General features: G+C 61.0%; 2 protein-coding genes across 16 annotated transcripts in view; one reads left to right on the top strand and one right to left on the bottom strand.

Moving 5' to 3' along the window:
- The window catches only part of MARK2 (microtubule affinity regulating kinase 2), a 72293-nt gene extending 64269 nt beyond the window's left edge, over positions 1-8024 (top strand). For 2 of the 13 annotated variants that reach the window (XM_024255325.3, XM_024255326.3), the window contains exons 14-19: positions 78-175; positions 1004-1165; positions 1808-2065; positions 3110-3136; positions 5258-5302; positions 5876-8024. In XM_024255325.3, the coding sequence (XP_024111093.2) occupies positions 78-175; positions 1004-1165; positions 1808-2065; positions 3110-3136; positions 5258-5302; positions 5876-6236 (951 nt within the window). In that variant the 3' untranslated portion in view covers positions 6237-8024. The remainder of the gene's footprint in view (positions 1-77; positions 176-1003; positions 1166-1807; positions 2066-3109; positions 3137-5257; positions 5303-5875) is intronic. The other 11 variants (XM_024255333.3, XM_054524199.2, XM_024255328.3 and 8 more) reach the window with 7 other exon arrangements.
- Positions 8025-8233: 209 nt separating this feature from the next.
- Positions 8234-14187, bottom strand: RCOR2 (REST corepressor 2). 3 transcript variants are annotated; one of them, XM_003780376.5, is made up of 12 exons: positions 13350-14187; positions 12574-12630; positions 12197-12277; positions 11921-11973; positions 11673-11834; positions 11435-11559; positions 11280-11349; positions 10973-11188; positions 9896-9973; positions 9702-9759; positions 9331-9560; positions 8234-9200 (listed from the first exon to the last, which is right to left on the bottom strand). In XM_003780376.5, the coding sequence occupies exons 1-12, from the start codon at positions 13474-13476 to the stop codon at positions 8886-8888; spliced, it is 1572 nt and encodes a 523-aa protein (XP_003780424.2). In that variant the 5' UTR covers positions 13477-14187; the 3' UTR covers positions 8234-8885. The 3 variants fall into 3 exon arrangements, with proteins under 3 accessions (XP_003780424.2, XP_063584462.1, XP_054380175.1); XM_063728392.1 differs by lacking the exon at positions 9331-9560; XM_054524200.2 differs by lacking the exon at positions 9896-9973 and having other exon boundaries at positions 13350-13932.
- Positions 14188-14410: the final 223 nt, after the last annotated feature.

Below are 14410 nucleotides of genomic sequence, written 5' to 3'. Positions count from 1 at the left end.
CCATGAATCTGGGGGGAGAACCTGGCTGTAGACCACTTTGGCTTTCTGATAGAATGCTTGCCCTTTATTCCCCACAGAACAGCGTCCTCTCCACCAGCACAAATCGAAGCAGGAATTCCCCACTTTTGGAGCGGGCCAGCCTCGGCCAGGCCTCCATCCAGAATGGCAAAGACAGGTGAGAGACCCGGGCCCTGCCTGCCTCGCTCCCTAGGAGCCATGTCTCACAGGGTGATGTCTGTCAGCAGCACGGTCTCCTGTCCCTGCCAGCACATTGCTCCCTGCTCCCTGGAGTTCCATCCTGGCTGTGTCCAGTCCAGCTTTCCCCTCCCCTATTCCACGCCATTGCCTCCTCCCCATCTTCCTCTGACTGCTTCTTGCAGTTTGCCAAGTGTGGGGCTGACCGTGGCCATCTCAGCTACATGCTCGCTTCTTGACCACGGCCAGGGTATGGCAACTGCCCTTCTCTAGACATGAGCAGCTAAGGCCTTGTGTTGGGGGTCCCAGCTCAGGGCAGAACCAAGAGATGCCCACCTTGAGGGGTGTACACATAGAGGGCAACTCCAGCCATCCGCATGAGACCAAAGCTCCCCAGCCCTCACCGGCCGCATTTCTTGGTGTTGCATTCCTGGCTCTATCTCTTCTGAGTTTATGAAAGTTTCCCCTCAGCAACACCCCACTCTTTCTGTAGAAGAAACTCTCCTGTTCTTAGAATTCTTAGGAGGCCATTGCAGCCTGGAGGCGGCGGCCCCTTGTCTGCTCTCCTTCATTTCTGGTTTCCTCTTCCCAGGCACTGACCCACCTCGCTGCTTCCCGACCTCACTCACCTCTACTTCCCAGCCCCGCATTCCTCAGTTCTGACTTGCATCCCGCTGCTGCCCAGGCCTGACCTCTACCCTGCTAGAGCTCCCCAGCTCTGGCCCTTCCCCTGCCCTTGCTTCCTAATCCAGGCCTCCCGCCCTCACTCACCCCTAACACGGGCCTCTCCGCTGCTTTTGTCTCCTAGCCTAACCATGCCAGGGTCCCGGGCCTCCACGGCTTCTGCTTCTGCCGCAGTCTCTGCGGCCCGGCCCCGCCAGCACCAGAAATCCATGTCGGCCTCCGTGCACCCCAACAAGGCCTCTGGGCTGCCCCCCACGGAGAGTAACTGTGAGGTGCCGCGGCCCAGGCAAGTGTGCTGGGGCAGCTGGTGCACCTGGCTGCCCTCAGCCCACCCTACCCCCTTGCCCCAGCAATTTCTTCTTCCCACTTGGGGGTCCTGCTCTGTTCTTGTCATCTTAGCCACAAGAAATGGGTCTGTCCCCTGCGGCCAGGAAGTGGAGGGAACAAAAAAGAGCATTAATGCCCCTCTTTTCCAATTCTCCCTCTCAGAACAGGTATGCAGGAAGCTGTCCTAAGGCTCCAAAGGGAAACCTTTTTGTTCTGAACCTTCCTGGGTTTCCTTAGGGACCCCGGGGATAGTCGGAATCACAGGGACTCAATCCTCAAGGGTTGGTCCCCATTGCCCCCTTGAGGGTCCAGTCTGCCCGGCTCCCAGGGAGCCCGCTCTCTCCAGCCTAAACCACACTCCACACACGGGTCCTTCCTTGCCTCCCTCCCTCCCTTCCCAAACCATCTCCTTCCACTTCCACGAGACTTCCTTCTCACCACTGTCCTCAGTAGTCACACCCTTCCTTCTGTGTCCTCGTGATGGCTGCCTCTGCCCTAGCATCCCCCTCCCTGTCCCCACCACAGGGTGTCCAGGTGCCCAGTGATGATGGCTGTCCTGTACCCTAATTCGTCCCCCTCGACCCCACTTCTCTTCCCACAGCACAGCCCCCCAGCGTGTCCCTGTTGCCTCCCCATCCGCCCACAACATCAGCAGCAGTGGTGGAGCCCCAGACCGAACTAATTTCCCCCGGGGTGTGTCCAGCCGAAGCACCTTCCATGCTGGGCAGCTCCGACAGGTGCGGGACCAGCAGAATTTGCCCTACGGTGTGACCCCAGCCTCTCCCTCTGGCCACAGCCAGGGCCGGCGGGGGGCCTCTGGGAGCATCTTCAGCAAGTTCACCTCCAAGTTTGTACGCAGGTAAGCAAGGAGCTTTGGGTGGCAGAGAGGCTCAGGCCAGGACTTCCTGCTTGACTCGGGGTGGGTTGGGGGTTGGGGGTTGGGGTTTGGGACACTCTGTACCGGTATTGGGTCCTGGGGTTAGAAGAGGCTTCAGGAAGCACAAGAAATTAGGTCTTTGTCAACACCTTATGTGCCCAGGCCCACCCCTCTTAGGCCTCTCCCCAACTCCTCACAGGCACCCCTCATTCTCTGGCCCCAAGCAGATGGCCGATGCCGCCTCCTCTCTAGGAGAGTGTGAACTCAGATGCTAAAATAAAAGCCCCCCCTTCTCTCCTGGGTTCCCATGGAAACTTATATTTGGTGACGCAGCTGCAAAGTCATGAGGCATGAGCCAGGCTGGGGCCAGCAAGGAAAATTTTGTCCTGGTCTCTTGCCCCTTTGACTGCCTCTTCCCCTAGTTGGTTCTGTTTCTGGCTGCAGCCGCAGCCATGCCCTTCCGCCTGGGGGTTCTTAGGGTGAAACCTATAAATGAAATCACTGGCGAGAGCCTACAGTGGCCTCCTCCCTAACCTAACTCCGATGTGCCAAAGCTTTCCTGTGTTGGACCCAGGGTGGGGATCTCTTCACGGGGTTTCTCACACCTGAGCCCCCAGCCACCACAGAGGGGCAGCTTGCAGTGCATCCAGCCAACTGGCTGGCCTGGGATGCTCCGTATCCCCATCCTGTCATTCCTCTCCCTGCCTTGGAGTAGCAGCTCAGGAAGCAGCAGGGGCTTTGAGAGAACAGGTTCGCCTGCCCTTCCTCTACGTTTCACTCCACTCTGCTGGAGGAGCCAAAGCCACTGCCCCATCCCAGCCCCAGAATGCAAGTGTGAGGCCTGCAGAGAGCGTGGGCAGGTCTGAAAGCCTGGGACTCTAGTCTCGCTGAGCGGCTCTTCCGAAAATGGGATGACCCTTGAACCTATAAAGCCACCCCCCCACCTGCTTATCCACATACCGTCTTGTTGGTTTTTTTTTTTATTTCTTTTTTTATTTTGTCTTTTTTTTTTGTTTGTTTTTTTAGAAATCTGTCTTTCAGGTTTGCCAGAAGGTAGGCGTTGAGCCCGCTGTGTGTGTGTGTGTGTGTGTGTGTGTGTGTCTGTGTCCTGTGTCCTGCCTCCATCACTAACTCCCCTTTTCTGGCTCTTACTCTCCTCCATCTGCTTAACCAAGTCTGTGTGGCCCTCCTCTCTCTGCCATCTTAAAGGGATGAAGACTGCCTCTGATTGGGCATCAGCACAAGGCCTGCCCTCCGTGCCCCCAGTACGAGCAGGCAGGGCTAAGAGGCCACATTGGCCCACTCAGGGCAAATGGCTTTAAAATGAGGGCCTTCCTTGGCCCACAGTTACGCCTGTCCTCAAGTAAGAGGAGACCGTCTCAGGGAAGCCTCCCTTTAAGATTGTCTCCTCTCACCCACCCCACCCCACCCCACCCCACCCCCACTCCCCCTCACCCCAGGTTTTGGTCACAAGTGTTGGGATCCTTTCCTGCCCTTTCCCTTGTCATGTGCATGCGCTATGAGGAAGCTGCAGGGTTACAAGTGCATCTGGGATGGTATCTTGTTTGTTGTCTCCTGGGCTTCCTGAACTTCAGAGCTGTGTGACCTCTTCCCCGTGGTCTATGGGATCGCAGGACTTTGGAGACACTACAGGGACCCTGGGGCCCCAAGGTTTCAGTCTGGCTCCCCCAGACCTTAGGAGCTTTTGTTTCACAAACGGAGCACAGCACCCCCTCCTGGCAGCTCCTGCAGAACTAGCCCCACCCACCCGCACCCCTGCCCCAGCACCCCTGCCACCAGCAGCATCTGGATAAATCAAGCCTCTTCTCCTCTAGGCTGTTTTCTCCAGATATGGCCTGTCTCTTCCAAAGCGCGGGGAGCTGGGACATTCTAGGGCAAGGGCCATTCTACCCCAAGCCGTAGCAAAACAACAGGAGATCTCTGCACCCTTACTCAGGGGTCTTCCTTCACGGGCCCCTTCCTGGCTCTTTCACCCCTGGCCTTATGCTCATCCTCTCTGCAGGCCTCGGAGGCCAAATACCAAGCTGAAGACCAAGGGCCAGGTTAAGAGTGCTTGTTCCCCAAGGCTGTCTGCTCAGGCCCTGCATTGGGACTGGGATGCCTGGCAGGCACATCGGTGCCACAGCTGATGGAGGAACGTCCAGACAGGGTCTTCAGGCTTTCCCCATCCCCTCCTCCTCCCACCCAGCTCTTGACTGCATGGCTGGCTGCTGCCTCAAGGGGCCCCAGCAGGGGGCTGCCCCACAGGGGGTCTGGAGAGAGCAGGGAGGGTGCCTTCCTCGCACAGCCGGGCTCCCTGCTCGCAGTGTGCTTGTGTGCACCCCTGTGTTGGTTGTGTCTTCCTGTTTATTTCTATGTGCTGCTGCTCTTCCTCCTTCCTCTCACATCCTTCCTCCTCTGCAATCCCCAATTTCCGAGCTCCAGACACCCATCTTCCAGCCAGGAGCTGGAGAAGCCGCTCAGCGGGGCCAGACCTCTTCCCCACCCACCCACCCAAGGTGTCTGCCCTGCCCTGCCCCACCCCGCCCTCGTCCTCCCTGTGTATGAGCAGATGGCCTGGCAGGCCAGCAGGTAGGGAAGCTGGGAAAGGTCGGAGGAGGCCGCCTTTTCCACTCAGCAGCAGGCAGCCATCCCCAGGTGCCTACCATGCAGATGCAGGCCTTGCGTAGCCATGGCCCCTCCTCCTACAGAGATCCAAGGCATTGCAGCCCCTTTCCTCCAAAAGGACTGCAGTCCTGAAACCCTAGCGTGTGGCTCCAAAAACGCACTCGCACCCGCAACCCCCAGAACGGCGCGTGAGCCCTGGCTGTGGGGGAGCAGCCTCGTGCCGGGCCGTGTGCTCACTGAAGTGCGTGCACAGCCACTCCCCCTCCTCCCCCAGAGCAGAGGCTCCTTCTCCCCGGCACAGATCTAGGAGTGTGGGGAGGGACAGGCCCCATGTGCTGGGCTCCCTGCTGGAAAGGAATGGTTGAGCCGCCAGTGTGAGGTGCTGCAGAGCCCTGTTGGCTTGCTAGGTGATGGGCAGAGGGCCCTGGGCTTGGGTCCTGCCCACCCACTGGTGGCACCTCCCCAGACCCACTCTCATCTGGGTCTGTGGCGGCGGAAGGAGCGAGAGATCACAGCACTAAACTCTCCCTCGCTCTGTTTTTTGAGGAACCTGAATGAACCTGAAAGCAAAGACCGAGTGGAGACGCTCAGGTGAGAGGGCTGGAGCCAGCACTGGCCCTGCCCGGGCCACCGGGCTTGCCACAGCCTCCTGCTCCTCTCTTCCCTCTGCCACTTGGCTCTTCCTCCCGTCGTTCTGCCCTGTCCCTACCCTCTGGGGCCTCCCTTTCCTCAGAGAGTTTCCCCTTCCCAAACCCAATTGCAGGAGTTACGGGCCCTTCTCCTCAGGTCTGGTATATTCTGCAAGTCAGAGTTCTGGGTCGGGTGGTCGGGGCTACAGATTCCTACCCCTGGACTATCCCACTCCCTGTGCTCCGAGGCTTCTTTCTGGAGAGAGAGTCTGTGCTCGTGCTATTGAGGGCACTGGTGTCTTCCCTGACCCCACCCCGCCTAACCCCAAGGCTGGCTTCTCCTCCCCTTCGCTGTCCTGAGAGATGGGGGTTGGAGGACTGCCACCCTCCGCCCCCCGCAGGCCAGGGGCCGCGCCTGGCTGCTCCTGCTCCCTCCCGCTCTCCTCTCTGGGCTCAGGGGCTGTCTGCCAGGGTGGCTCTCCTGGGGTGGGGTGCCTCAGCCCCCCCGTGACGCCCGCCTCTGCCCTCTCCACAGACCTCACGTGGTGGGCAGTGGCGGCAACGACAAAGAAAAGGAAGAATTTCGGGAGGCCAAGCCCCGCTCCCTCCGCTTCACGTGGAGTATGAAGACCACGAGCTCCATGGAGCCCAACGAGATGATGCGGGAGATCCGCAAGGTGCTGGACGCGAACAGCTGCCAGAGCGAGCTGCATGAGAAGTACATGCTGCTGTGCATGCACGGCACGCCGGGCCACGAGGACTTCGTGCAGTGGGAGATGGAGGTGTGCAAACTGCCGCGGCTCTCTCTCAACGGGGTTCGATTTAAGCGGATATCGGGCACCTCCATGGCCTTCAAAAACATTGCCTCCAAAATAGCCAACGAGCTGAAGCTTTAACAGGCTGCCAGGAGCGGGGGCGGCGGGGGCGGGCCAGCTGGACGGGCTGCCGGCCGCCGCGCCGCCCCACCTGGGCGAGACTGCAGCGATGGATTGGTGTGTCTCCCCTGCTGGCACTTCCCCCCTCCCTGGCCCTTCTCAGTTTTCTCTTACATGTTTGTGGGGGTTGGGAGATTGTTCTCCAGCCCCCCACATTCACCCCTGCCCAGAGATTCCCCCTTCCCCTCTCCCCTACTGGAGGCAAAGGAAGGGGAGGGTGGATGGGGGGGCAGGGCTCCCCCTCGGTACTGCGGTTGCACAGAGTATTTCGCCTAAACCAAGAAATTTTTTATTACCAAAAAGAAAAAAGAAAAAAAAAAAAAAATCCCAGCGGCCACCTTTCCTCCCTGCCCCATTGGGACAGTCGAGACTGGATCTGTGGGGTTTCCCGGGAGGGTGGCTCAGGGCTGGAACACTCTCAGGCAAGAGTGGTGGAGCTCCCGTCAGGCCCTCCGCCAGGCCCACTGTGGGCTTCTCCCCTCTCCTCCCTCCTTCCCCTCCAAGCAAACCACCAGAGGTGGCCTTCCCCTGACCTCAGGCCCCTGGGCTGGAGGCCTGGGCGGTGGGGCAGGGGGCGGGGGTGCTGCGCAGCCCTGCAGTGGGTGGGGCTGGGGGCTGCTCCGGGGCTGCCTAGGCTGGAGGGCCGGCACAAGGCTCCGCCTCCCTCCACACTGTACCCTCTGCTCCTCCTTCCCAGAGCTGGGCATTTCCTTCCACAAGCTGCTGTGGGGACGTGTGTTCCCTCCTCAAAGTCTGTGCCATCTTCTCCCACCCCTCCCGGGTAGAAGGAGGGGCTGACCCCAGGGCTGGGAGAGGGGAGGGGACTGTAGGGCAGACTGGCTCCTCAGTCCCCAGGGGGCCGCTTGGGCTGTTGGTCTCCAGAGCAGGGCCACTGGGCACTCTGTGATGGGGGAGCCTTTGTCTGAAAGCACAGCCCCCTCGCCCTTCCTCTCCCCATGGCTTCCCCTTCATTGGCATTAATCTGGGCACCAGCTCTCTCCATAGCAGTGACTTCCCTCACCACTCTCATCTCTCAGCCTTGCCTTTTCTTCCTGACACTGTCGCCCCCTCCTCTCAGGAGACACTGCCCAGGGCCACCTGGCAGAAGGCTGGGTTAGGCAGCAGGGCCGGGAGCATCTGCCCTCCACAGGGTGGGGGACAGATAGGCGAAGCGACTCCCAGCTTGCTACCCTCAGTGGCCAGTGTGGGCGTGGGCGGTTTGGGGCGCTTGGCTGGTGGTGGCCACTGCATCCCTTAATTTATTTCTCTGCTGTTTCTGTTCTTGAGAAATTGGGGGAGGGAGTCCTACACAGAGGCTGCCCCTACCCTCACCTGAGTTGTACATTTTTTTGTGATGGGTTTTATTTTTTATTTTATTATTTTATTTTTTTTTTTTTTGATTTATGATGACTCCACCCCTCTTCATCACCCCCGCTCCCAGGCCAGGCTCAGCGATTAAGCCGAGCCCTTGCGTCCTAGGAAGGGGCCTCGCCAACCTCAGCCCTCCTGCTCCACACTCCTACTGCGGCTCAGACCAAGGGCTCCCCTCCCTCCCTTCCCCTCCTGCCCTATGGAACAGCCCGGGTGCTCTGAGGGGGCCGGGAGGGCATGGCTTGGCTCCCAAAGGGGGTAGGGGCCCGGGGCACCCAGGCAAGGTGGCCCCTCCCCATCTAGCCCCCTCCTCCCCAACCCTGCACTTAGTTTCTCCTCTGGATCAAACACGTAATAAAGAGAATGTTTGGAATCTGAGCTGCCTCCTCCTGTTTCTTCTCCCAGCCAGGCAGGGACCCAGTCCCCTGTGGGCAAGATGTGGCCCAGCCCGCCTGCCTTGCAGGAGAGACTTGATTCCTGTCTGGGGCCAGTGCTGGGTGGGCCCAGCTCCACACTTAGCCACAGGGCACAGACAGGAAGCAAAGCCCAGGGCCCTTGCACCAAAAGGGAAAGAAAACTCAGTAAGCTTAGACTTTATTTTTTTTTAATTTTTAAAAAATGTTGAAAAATAAATCCATGTCTGCATAAGTTCCCAACCCCCATTTCTCCCAAGTTTCTGGAAGGTGGGCTTGGTGGGCACCCTCAGCTCCTTAGCATTTCCCAGCTGGCCCCTGAAGGCAGAGCTTCTCTTCCAACCTCTGCTGCTGTAAGGCCCCTCTGCCCACCTCCCCCCCTGCAGCCTCCCTCCCCACCTCACCCCAGACTTATTGCTAAAAGAAGGGAAAGAGGAATGAGAACAGCCAGCACACCCAACTGCCCTCTCCCCACTCCACGCTAAGGTCACTACCCCGGACACACAAAGGGCAGGACCCAGAGGCCAAGCCCCAGCTGACTAGGAGGCAGCCATTCCAGTCCCGGCCAGGAAGCGAAAGTGCCCTCAGGCCAGCTCAAAGGCCCCTGAGCCCGGCCATGGCCCCAGGAGACAGGCCCAGCTGCCAGGAACACATGCAGAACCCAAAGGGCAGGGCTGGGCTGTCCGCCACTCTGGTCTTACAAAGACCCCGCCAGAGCCCTAGTCCCTTCTGTCCTCAGTGACACCAGAGATGCCTGGGGATGGCCTGGGTCACCACCAGAGATGCCTGGGTCCTGGAGCCTGTGGTTGGTGGAGGACATCAGGGCTCAGAGTGAGGGCGCTGGGGGCTCCAGAGGGGCTCCAATCAAGGTGGGTGGGGGCTGAGGGCCAGGGCGGGCACTGTGGCGGGAGGCAGCCAGAGCGGGGCGGATGAGAGGCGGTGGGGGCTGGTTGGGGGCCAGCCGGGGCTGGAGGAAGCGGCCCTGCTGCAGTGGGGGTGGCTGTCGGAGCAGAGTGGGAGCCGTGGGCAAAGGTGGCCTCAGCAGTGGGGGCGGCTGGGACAGCGAGGTGGGAGGTGGAAGGGGTGGCAGCGCAGGGGGCACTGATCGGGGCACAGACGTGGAGACCGATGTAATCTGGACCTGAGGGGAGAGGAAAGAGTGAGAAGCCAGGCTCTTCCCGCCCTCAGCCCAGTCTAAGGACCAAGGCGGCGCCTCACCTCGCCTCGCCTCGCCTCTCCTCTCTGAGGGGTTTCTCTCACCCCCTTCTCACCTCATCATCTTCCTCTAGGGCTGGGGCTGGCAATGGAGCCCCTCTCCTAGCCTCCTCCATGGGGACTGGGGCTCCAGGGGCCCCATCCTGCTCAGCCTCCCATTCCTGCAGCACCTCCTCCAGATTGAAGCGGCGCCGGTAGCTCACAAAGAAAGTCTTCACCTGGGTCAGAGTCTTGTTCCCAATCACCTCTGCAATAGCCCCAAAGTCTTTGCCATACCTACGGATGGCTGCAAGGGTCAAAAGGGCAGCAGCGTCAATACCCCTTAGAACTAGTTACTTCCCTGACCCTTCCCCTCTGCCCCCCCACTCCTTGGAGGGTGGGGAGATAGATTCCTGGGGTCCTCTCTTCTCACCACAGTTTAACCCACCTTGGACGGCCAAAAGCTGCTCATCTGTGGTCCAGCGGGAGTTGAACTTGGTGTTGGCCTGGAAAGCAAGGAACAACATATCCTTTAGACTCAAAACCATACAAATGGCAGCCCTGTTCCCCAAGCAGTACTCTTTCTGCTCTACCTCCGGAGAGAAACCCCCCTTTGCACCCTAACTTCAAGAGCAGCCATACCTCCGGGGGGCGGAGTGGATCAATACCGCCCTCCAGGGCTTGGCGCAGGCTGCTGTTGGTCTGCTTCATGCTCTGTACCTGGGAAGGCCAGGAAGTGGAGGAACATCAGACTCCCATCTCAGGCAGGCCACTATGCCCCTCACAGGACGCTACTTCTGCACAGACACCAGCACCACTGCCCCGGCAAAGCTTTCTGCCATCCACCATCTGGCTTGTTCCCCCTAAACAACTACTCAGTAGGGGAGCCGCTGGGGTTCTCCCCTTTCTGCAGACCAGTTTATATTTTTATTTTATATATATATATATATATTTTTTTTTTTTTTTTGAGAAGGAGTTTTACTCGTTACCCAGGTTGGAGTGCAATGGCGCAATCTCAGCTCACCAAAACCTCCGCCTCCCGGGTTCAAGCGATTCTCCTGCCTCAGCCTCCCGAGTAGCTGGGATTACAAGCGCCTGCTACCACGCCTGGCTAATTTTGTATTTTTTTTAGTAGAGACAGGGTTTCTCCATGTTGGTCAGGCTGGTCTCGAACTCCCGACCTCAGGTGATCCACCCACCTCGGCCTCCCAAAGTGCTGGGATTACAGGTATGAGCCACCGGGCTCGGCCTATTTTTTTTTTTTTTTTTGAGACGGAATCTCTGTCGCCCAGGCTGGAGTGCAGTGGCGTAATCTCAGCTCACTGCAACCTCCGCCTCCCAGGTTCAAGCAATTCTCCTGCCTCAGCCTCCCGAGTAGCTGGGATTACAGGTGTGTGCCACCACGCCCAGCTAATTTTTGTATTTTTAGCACAGACAGGGTTTCACTATGTTGGCCAGGATGGTCTTGAACTGTGTACCTCAGGTGATCCGCCCGCCTCAGTCCCCCAGAGTGCCTGGATTACAGGCGTGAGCCAGCGCACCCAGTCTGCAGACCAGTTTTTAAAAGGCGGCCCAAAAAGAACACCACATTACTCAGAGTCCCAGAGGATGGGGCTCGGCCCCTGAACCATCTCGCTTATACCTCAGCTCCCCCCAGACTTCAGTTCCCAGGTGCCGAATGCCCCCTTTGCATAGCCCGTTCATTTCCCAGGGCCCCACCTGGCGCTTGAGGGAGATGAGCTGAGAGTCAAGACCTCGGAGTGTGAGGTTGGCAAGGTCCGGGCTTCCTGACACTGCCGTGAGGCCCTCAGGGCTCAGGTACATGCCCTTGGGTGGGCGACGCCGGGTTCGCAAGGGGTGGTGGCGGTACTGAGACACCTGGACCTCCTTTTTCCCAGGGCCTGGGCGTGCATTCAGGGGCCGAGAGGGTAGAGGCTGCCAGTGAAAGCAGAGGCAGGTAGGTGGTACAGGGCCAGAGAGAGGCAAGAGGACAGGCAGGCAGGGCCCAGAGGCTCTGGGAGCTCACCTCTCTCTTGGGATCTCCAGGATCGGGCTCTCCCTCACTCACGCCTCCTCGACCCTCTTCAAGCTCATCACTGCTGACACAGGGGCCAGGGAGGGAATGAGGTAGCTGCCAGGAGCTCTACCTACCCCATGCCCAGTGCTTGCTCCTGCCCCCACCTGTCTTCTTTGTCCTTGCGGCCCCCCAGCCGCCGGGCCTGTCTGTCCATCACACTAGTTCGGCTGCGGGTCTTCTTCCAAGAGTAGTAGTACTTCACCAGGCTGGGAATCAACTTGTCAGGCAGCTGGAGGAGGCAACGCCAGAAGCTGGGACCCACTCAAGACTCTGGGCCCCAGGTAAGCTCTTCAGAAAGGAGGCGCAGAGGAGCGCCGGGGAGTGGGGGTGGAAGGGCTTTACCATCTGCTGGATCCGCTGGAAGCATTTGCCGTGGAAGCCAAAGGCCTGTTCAAACAGCACCTTGTCCTCTACTGTCCACTCGTCAGGGAATGGGGTGAAGTTGGCCAGGTCGGCCAGCGACTTCTCCACATCGTGCTTATGCCACAGGAGCATGCCCAGCGCCTGGCCCGGGGCAAGGGGCAGCTCAGGCTCAGCTGCCCCCAACACCGTTCCACCCCATTCCCAAGTCCCTGGGAGCCAAGGCTCACCTGCTCAATGTTGTAGCCATGCTTCTCCTTGGCCATCGCAATGTACTTGTCAACTGCAAGGGCAGCAGGGGCAGGGTCTTGGTGAAGGGGGTTATAGCTCCTAACCCAGGCTTGTCCAGAAAGGGACCACCCCGCAACGGCCAGGTCCCTGAACACGAGCCCCAGGGCAAGGGTTGGACCCAGGCACACCTCAGCCTCCAGCCCCCTTCTGAGAAGAGCTAGCTTGGAGCTGGGATGAACCCAAGCCCCCACCTCCCAGGGCTGTGCCCCACTCACGCTTGGCATCTGACACACAGTGGTTAGGTGACCACACCAGCATCCCCTTCAGCTCCTTGTTGCTGTAGCGTGCGGGGCTCTCTGAAAGGCCGAGGAGCAGGAGGGAAGACACTCAGGTCAGCCTGGTGGCACAAGCCTCGACCCATGGCCAGAGGGCAGCAGAGGAGTGGAGCCAGGGAGGTTGAGGCCCAGAAGGGAAGGAGGGGCAGAGACCCAGACAGGAAGGCAGGGCAGGAAAGCAAACCATGCTGCAGGGCCACCCACCCCTGCCAGCCTGTCCTTCCAGGGGAGCCAGCCAAGGGCGCCCCAGGTGGGGCTGCAGGCCAAGCCCCGGGCCTCCACCCCCACCCCACTTCACAGCCTGTCCTGCTGCTCACCAGGCTTGCACTCCGGAATTACGGCCTGGTAATTGGTTCCAACGCGGATCATGCTGTCTGTGGAGCCAGGGGGAGGCAGTCAGGACTCCAGGGAGGGAGGGCGGGAGGGAGGATGTGGCGGGGGAGGTAGCTGGCCTGGAGTTCTCCTTCCTCACCACCCAGGGCCCCCACCTTCCAGGAGGCTCACTTTTCCCTCATTGTCCCCCAGTTACCTGCAGCCACAGAAGGGACTGGAAGAGGAAAAGACCCTGTCCAGCCATGGCCACTGGGGCTGGAGGGTGGACAAGGGCACAGTTTTAGAGCCCAGGCCAAGCAGGGTGCTTTGTTCCGGCTGGGGGGAAGGGAGCGGGGTTGGAGGGCAGCCCCTAGACCTGGACCACAGCCCTGCAAGGAACCCAAGGCTCCTTCCCACCACAGGAGCCTCACAGCTCTGTGTGGAGGTGTCTCTCCAGCCCCTGCTCCAGCCAGACCTCAGTCCCCTGCAAGGTGGCAAGGTATGAGGGACCCACTCTATGCAAGGGAGGGATGCCTCGGTCCCTGAGGGGCAGAGGGCAGGTCAGGGGCCCGCAGGACGCCTCCACAACAGCTAGGGGCCCAGGTTCCAGATTGGCTGTGCCGGCAGCCTGGGCTTGTGGGAGAAGCTACGCAGAGGCTCCAATCCAGGAGAGGCAGGAGCCATCAGTCTAACAGGCTCGTGGTCTGCAACTCTTCCCTCTCCCGCCCCACTCCGCTCCCCCCAGGCCGGCGCGCCTTTAACCCTAGGCCACCGGGCTCACCGTGCGAGTGCTCCTCCTCGCTGCTGTCATCCTCCGAGTGGGGCTGTCCGCCGTTGGGCACCGTCTTGGCCCGGCTGCGGGACAGGATCCCAGAGCCCGCGCTCGGCTTCTCCATCACCGCGGGCATTACCCCGCCCAGCTGCCCCGGGGGGCGCGGGAGCCTTCGGAGAGCGACAGCGGTTGCCGCACTCGCTCCGAGTGCCGAGCCCGGCCCGGCCTGGAGAGGTCGCCACTGAGGTGAGGAGAGGCAGGAGGTCAGCGTGGCTAGGGTCCGGCGGGGTGGGAGCCCACCTGGCAGCCCCAGCACTCTCCACGACCCCCACGAGCCAGGGCGTCAGAAAAGTTTGTGCAGAAGTGGGGGACGCAAGGGATGAGCGCAAGGTCCGGTGCGGCTGGGGCGCGATTACTATGTACGCCCCCCAGGGTTGGGGTTCCCCTGAAGTCCGGGCCCCCTGTCCTCGGGGCGCCCTGGAACCCCACCGCCCACCTGCCCACGCCGTTCAGCGACTGGGCGCTGAAGCGCAATCTGCGCCCCCCGGGCTCTGCGCCTCTCGGCTGCGCCGGGGATGCCCCAGTCCCCGGGCGGGGACCCGTGTCCCAAGCAGACCCCTGCCCGCGACGGCAGCCAGCCGGGGCACCGGCGGCGGCGGCGGCGGCGGCGGGACGGCGGGACGGCGCGCACGGCGCGCGGCGCTGGGCAGAGTTGCCGGGAGGCGGGCGGAGCGCAGCCGCGGGCGCCGCCTCGCACCCTCCCCGGCGCGCTCGCTCTCCCCGCCGCGCTCGGGCTGCCGCTTGCTCGCCCGCTCTCCGCCGCCGCTCGCTCCTCGCGCACACAATGAAGCTGCTGGCAGGGAAGTAGTGCCGGCTGCGGCCTCAGCACCCCTCCCCCAGCCGATGCCTCCGCCAGCTGAACATCTGGCCCTGGGGTGGGAGGCAGGGCCTGGGGGGGCGGGGCCTGGGGGCCGGGGCCAGACCTCCAGAGGGTGGGATCAGGACCCTGGTGGGGCGCGCGTCCCGCTGCGGGGGCTCCCCTCGCGTCCCTGGGCTCCCAGACTTGCCCC

The sequence above is a fragment of the Pongo abelii genome, chromosome 9, assembly GCF_028885655.2.
Source record: "Pongo abelii isolate AG06213 chromosome 9, NHGRI_mPonAbe1-v2.0_pri, whole genome shotgun sequence".
Classification (NCBI taxonomy): Eukaryota; Metazoa; Chordata; class Mammalia; order Primates; family Hominidae; genus Pongo; species Pongo abelii.
This window is presented reverse-complemented; position numbering and strand designations above follow the sequence as displayed.

What these genes read in the sequence shown, in the direction of transcription:
- RCOR2 (XM_003780376.5), bottom strand. Translation starts at nt 13,476, where the DNA reads ATGCCCGCGGTGATGGAGAAGCCGAGCGCGGGCTCTGGGATCCTGTCC. An exon ending in CTGTGTGTCAGATGCCAAGC is followed by an intron (nt 11,974 to 12,196) that starts GTGAGTGGGGCA and finishes CTGCCCTTGCAG; the next exon opens with TTGACAAGTACATTGCGATG. An exon ending in TCATCTCCCTCAAGCGCCAG is followed by an intron (nt 9,974 to 10,972) that starts GTGGGGCCCTGG and finishes TGGCCTTCCCAG; the next exon opens with GTACAGAGCATGAAGCAGAC.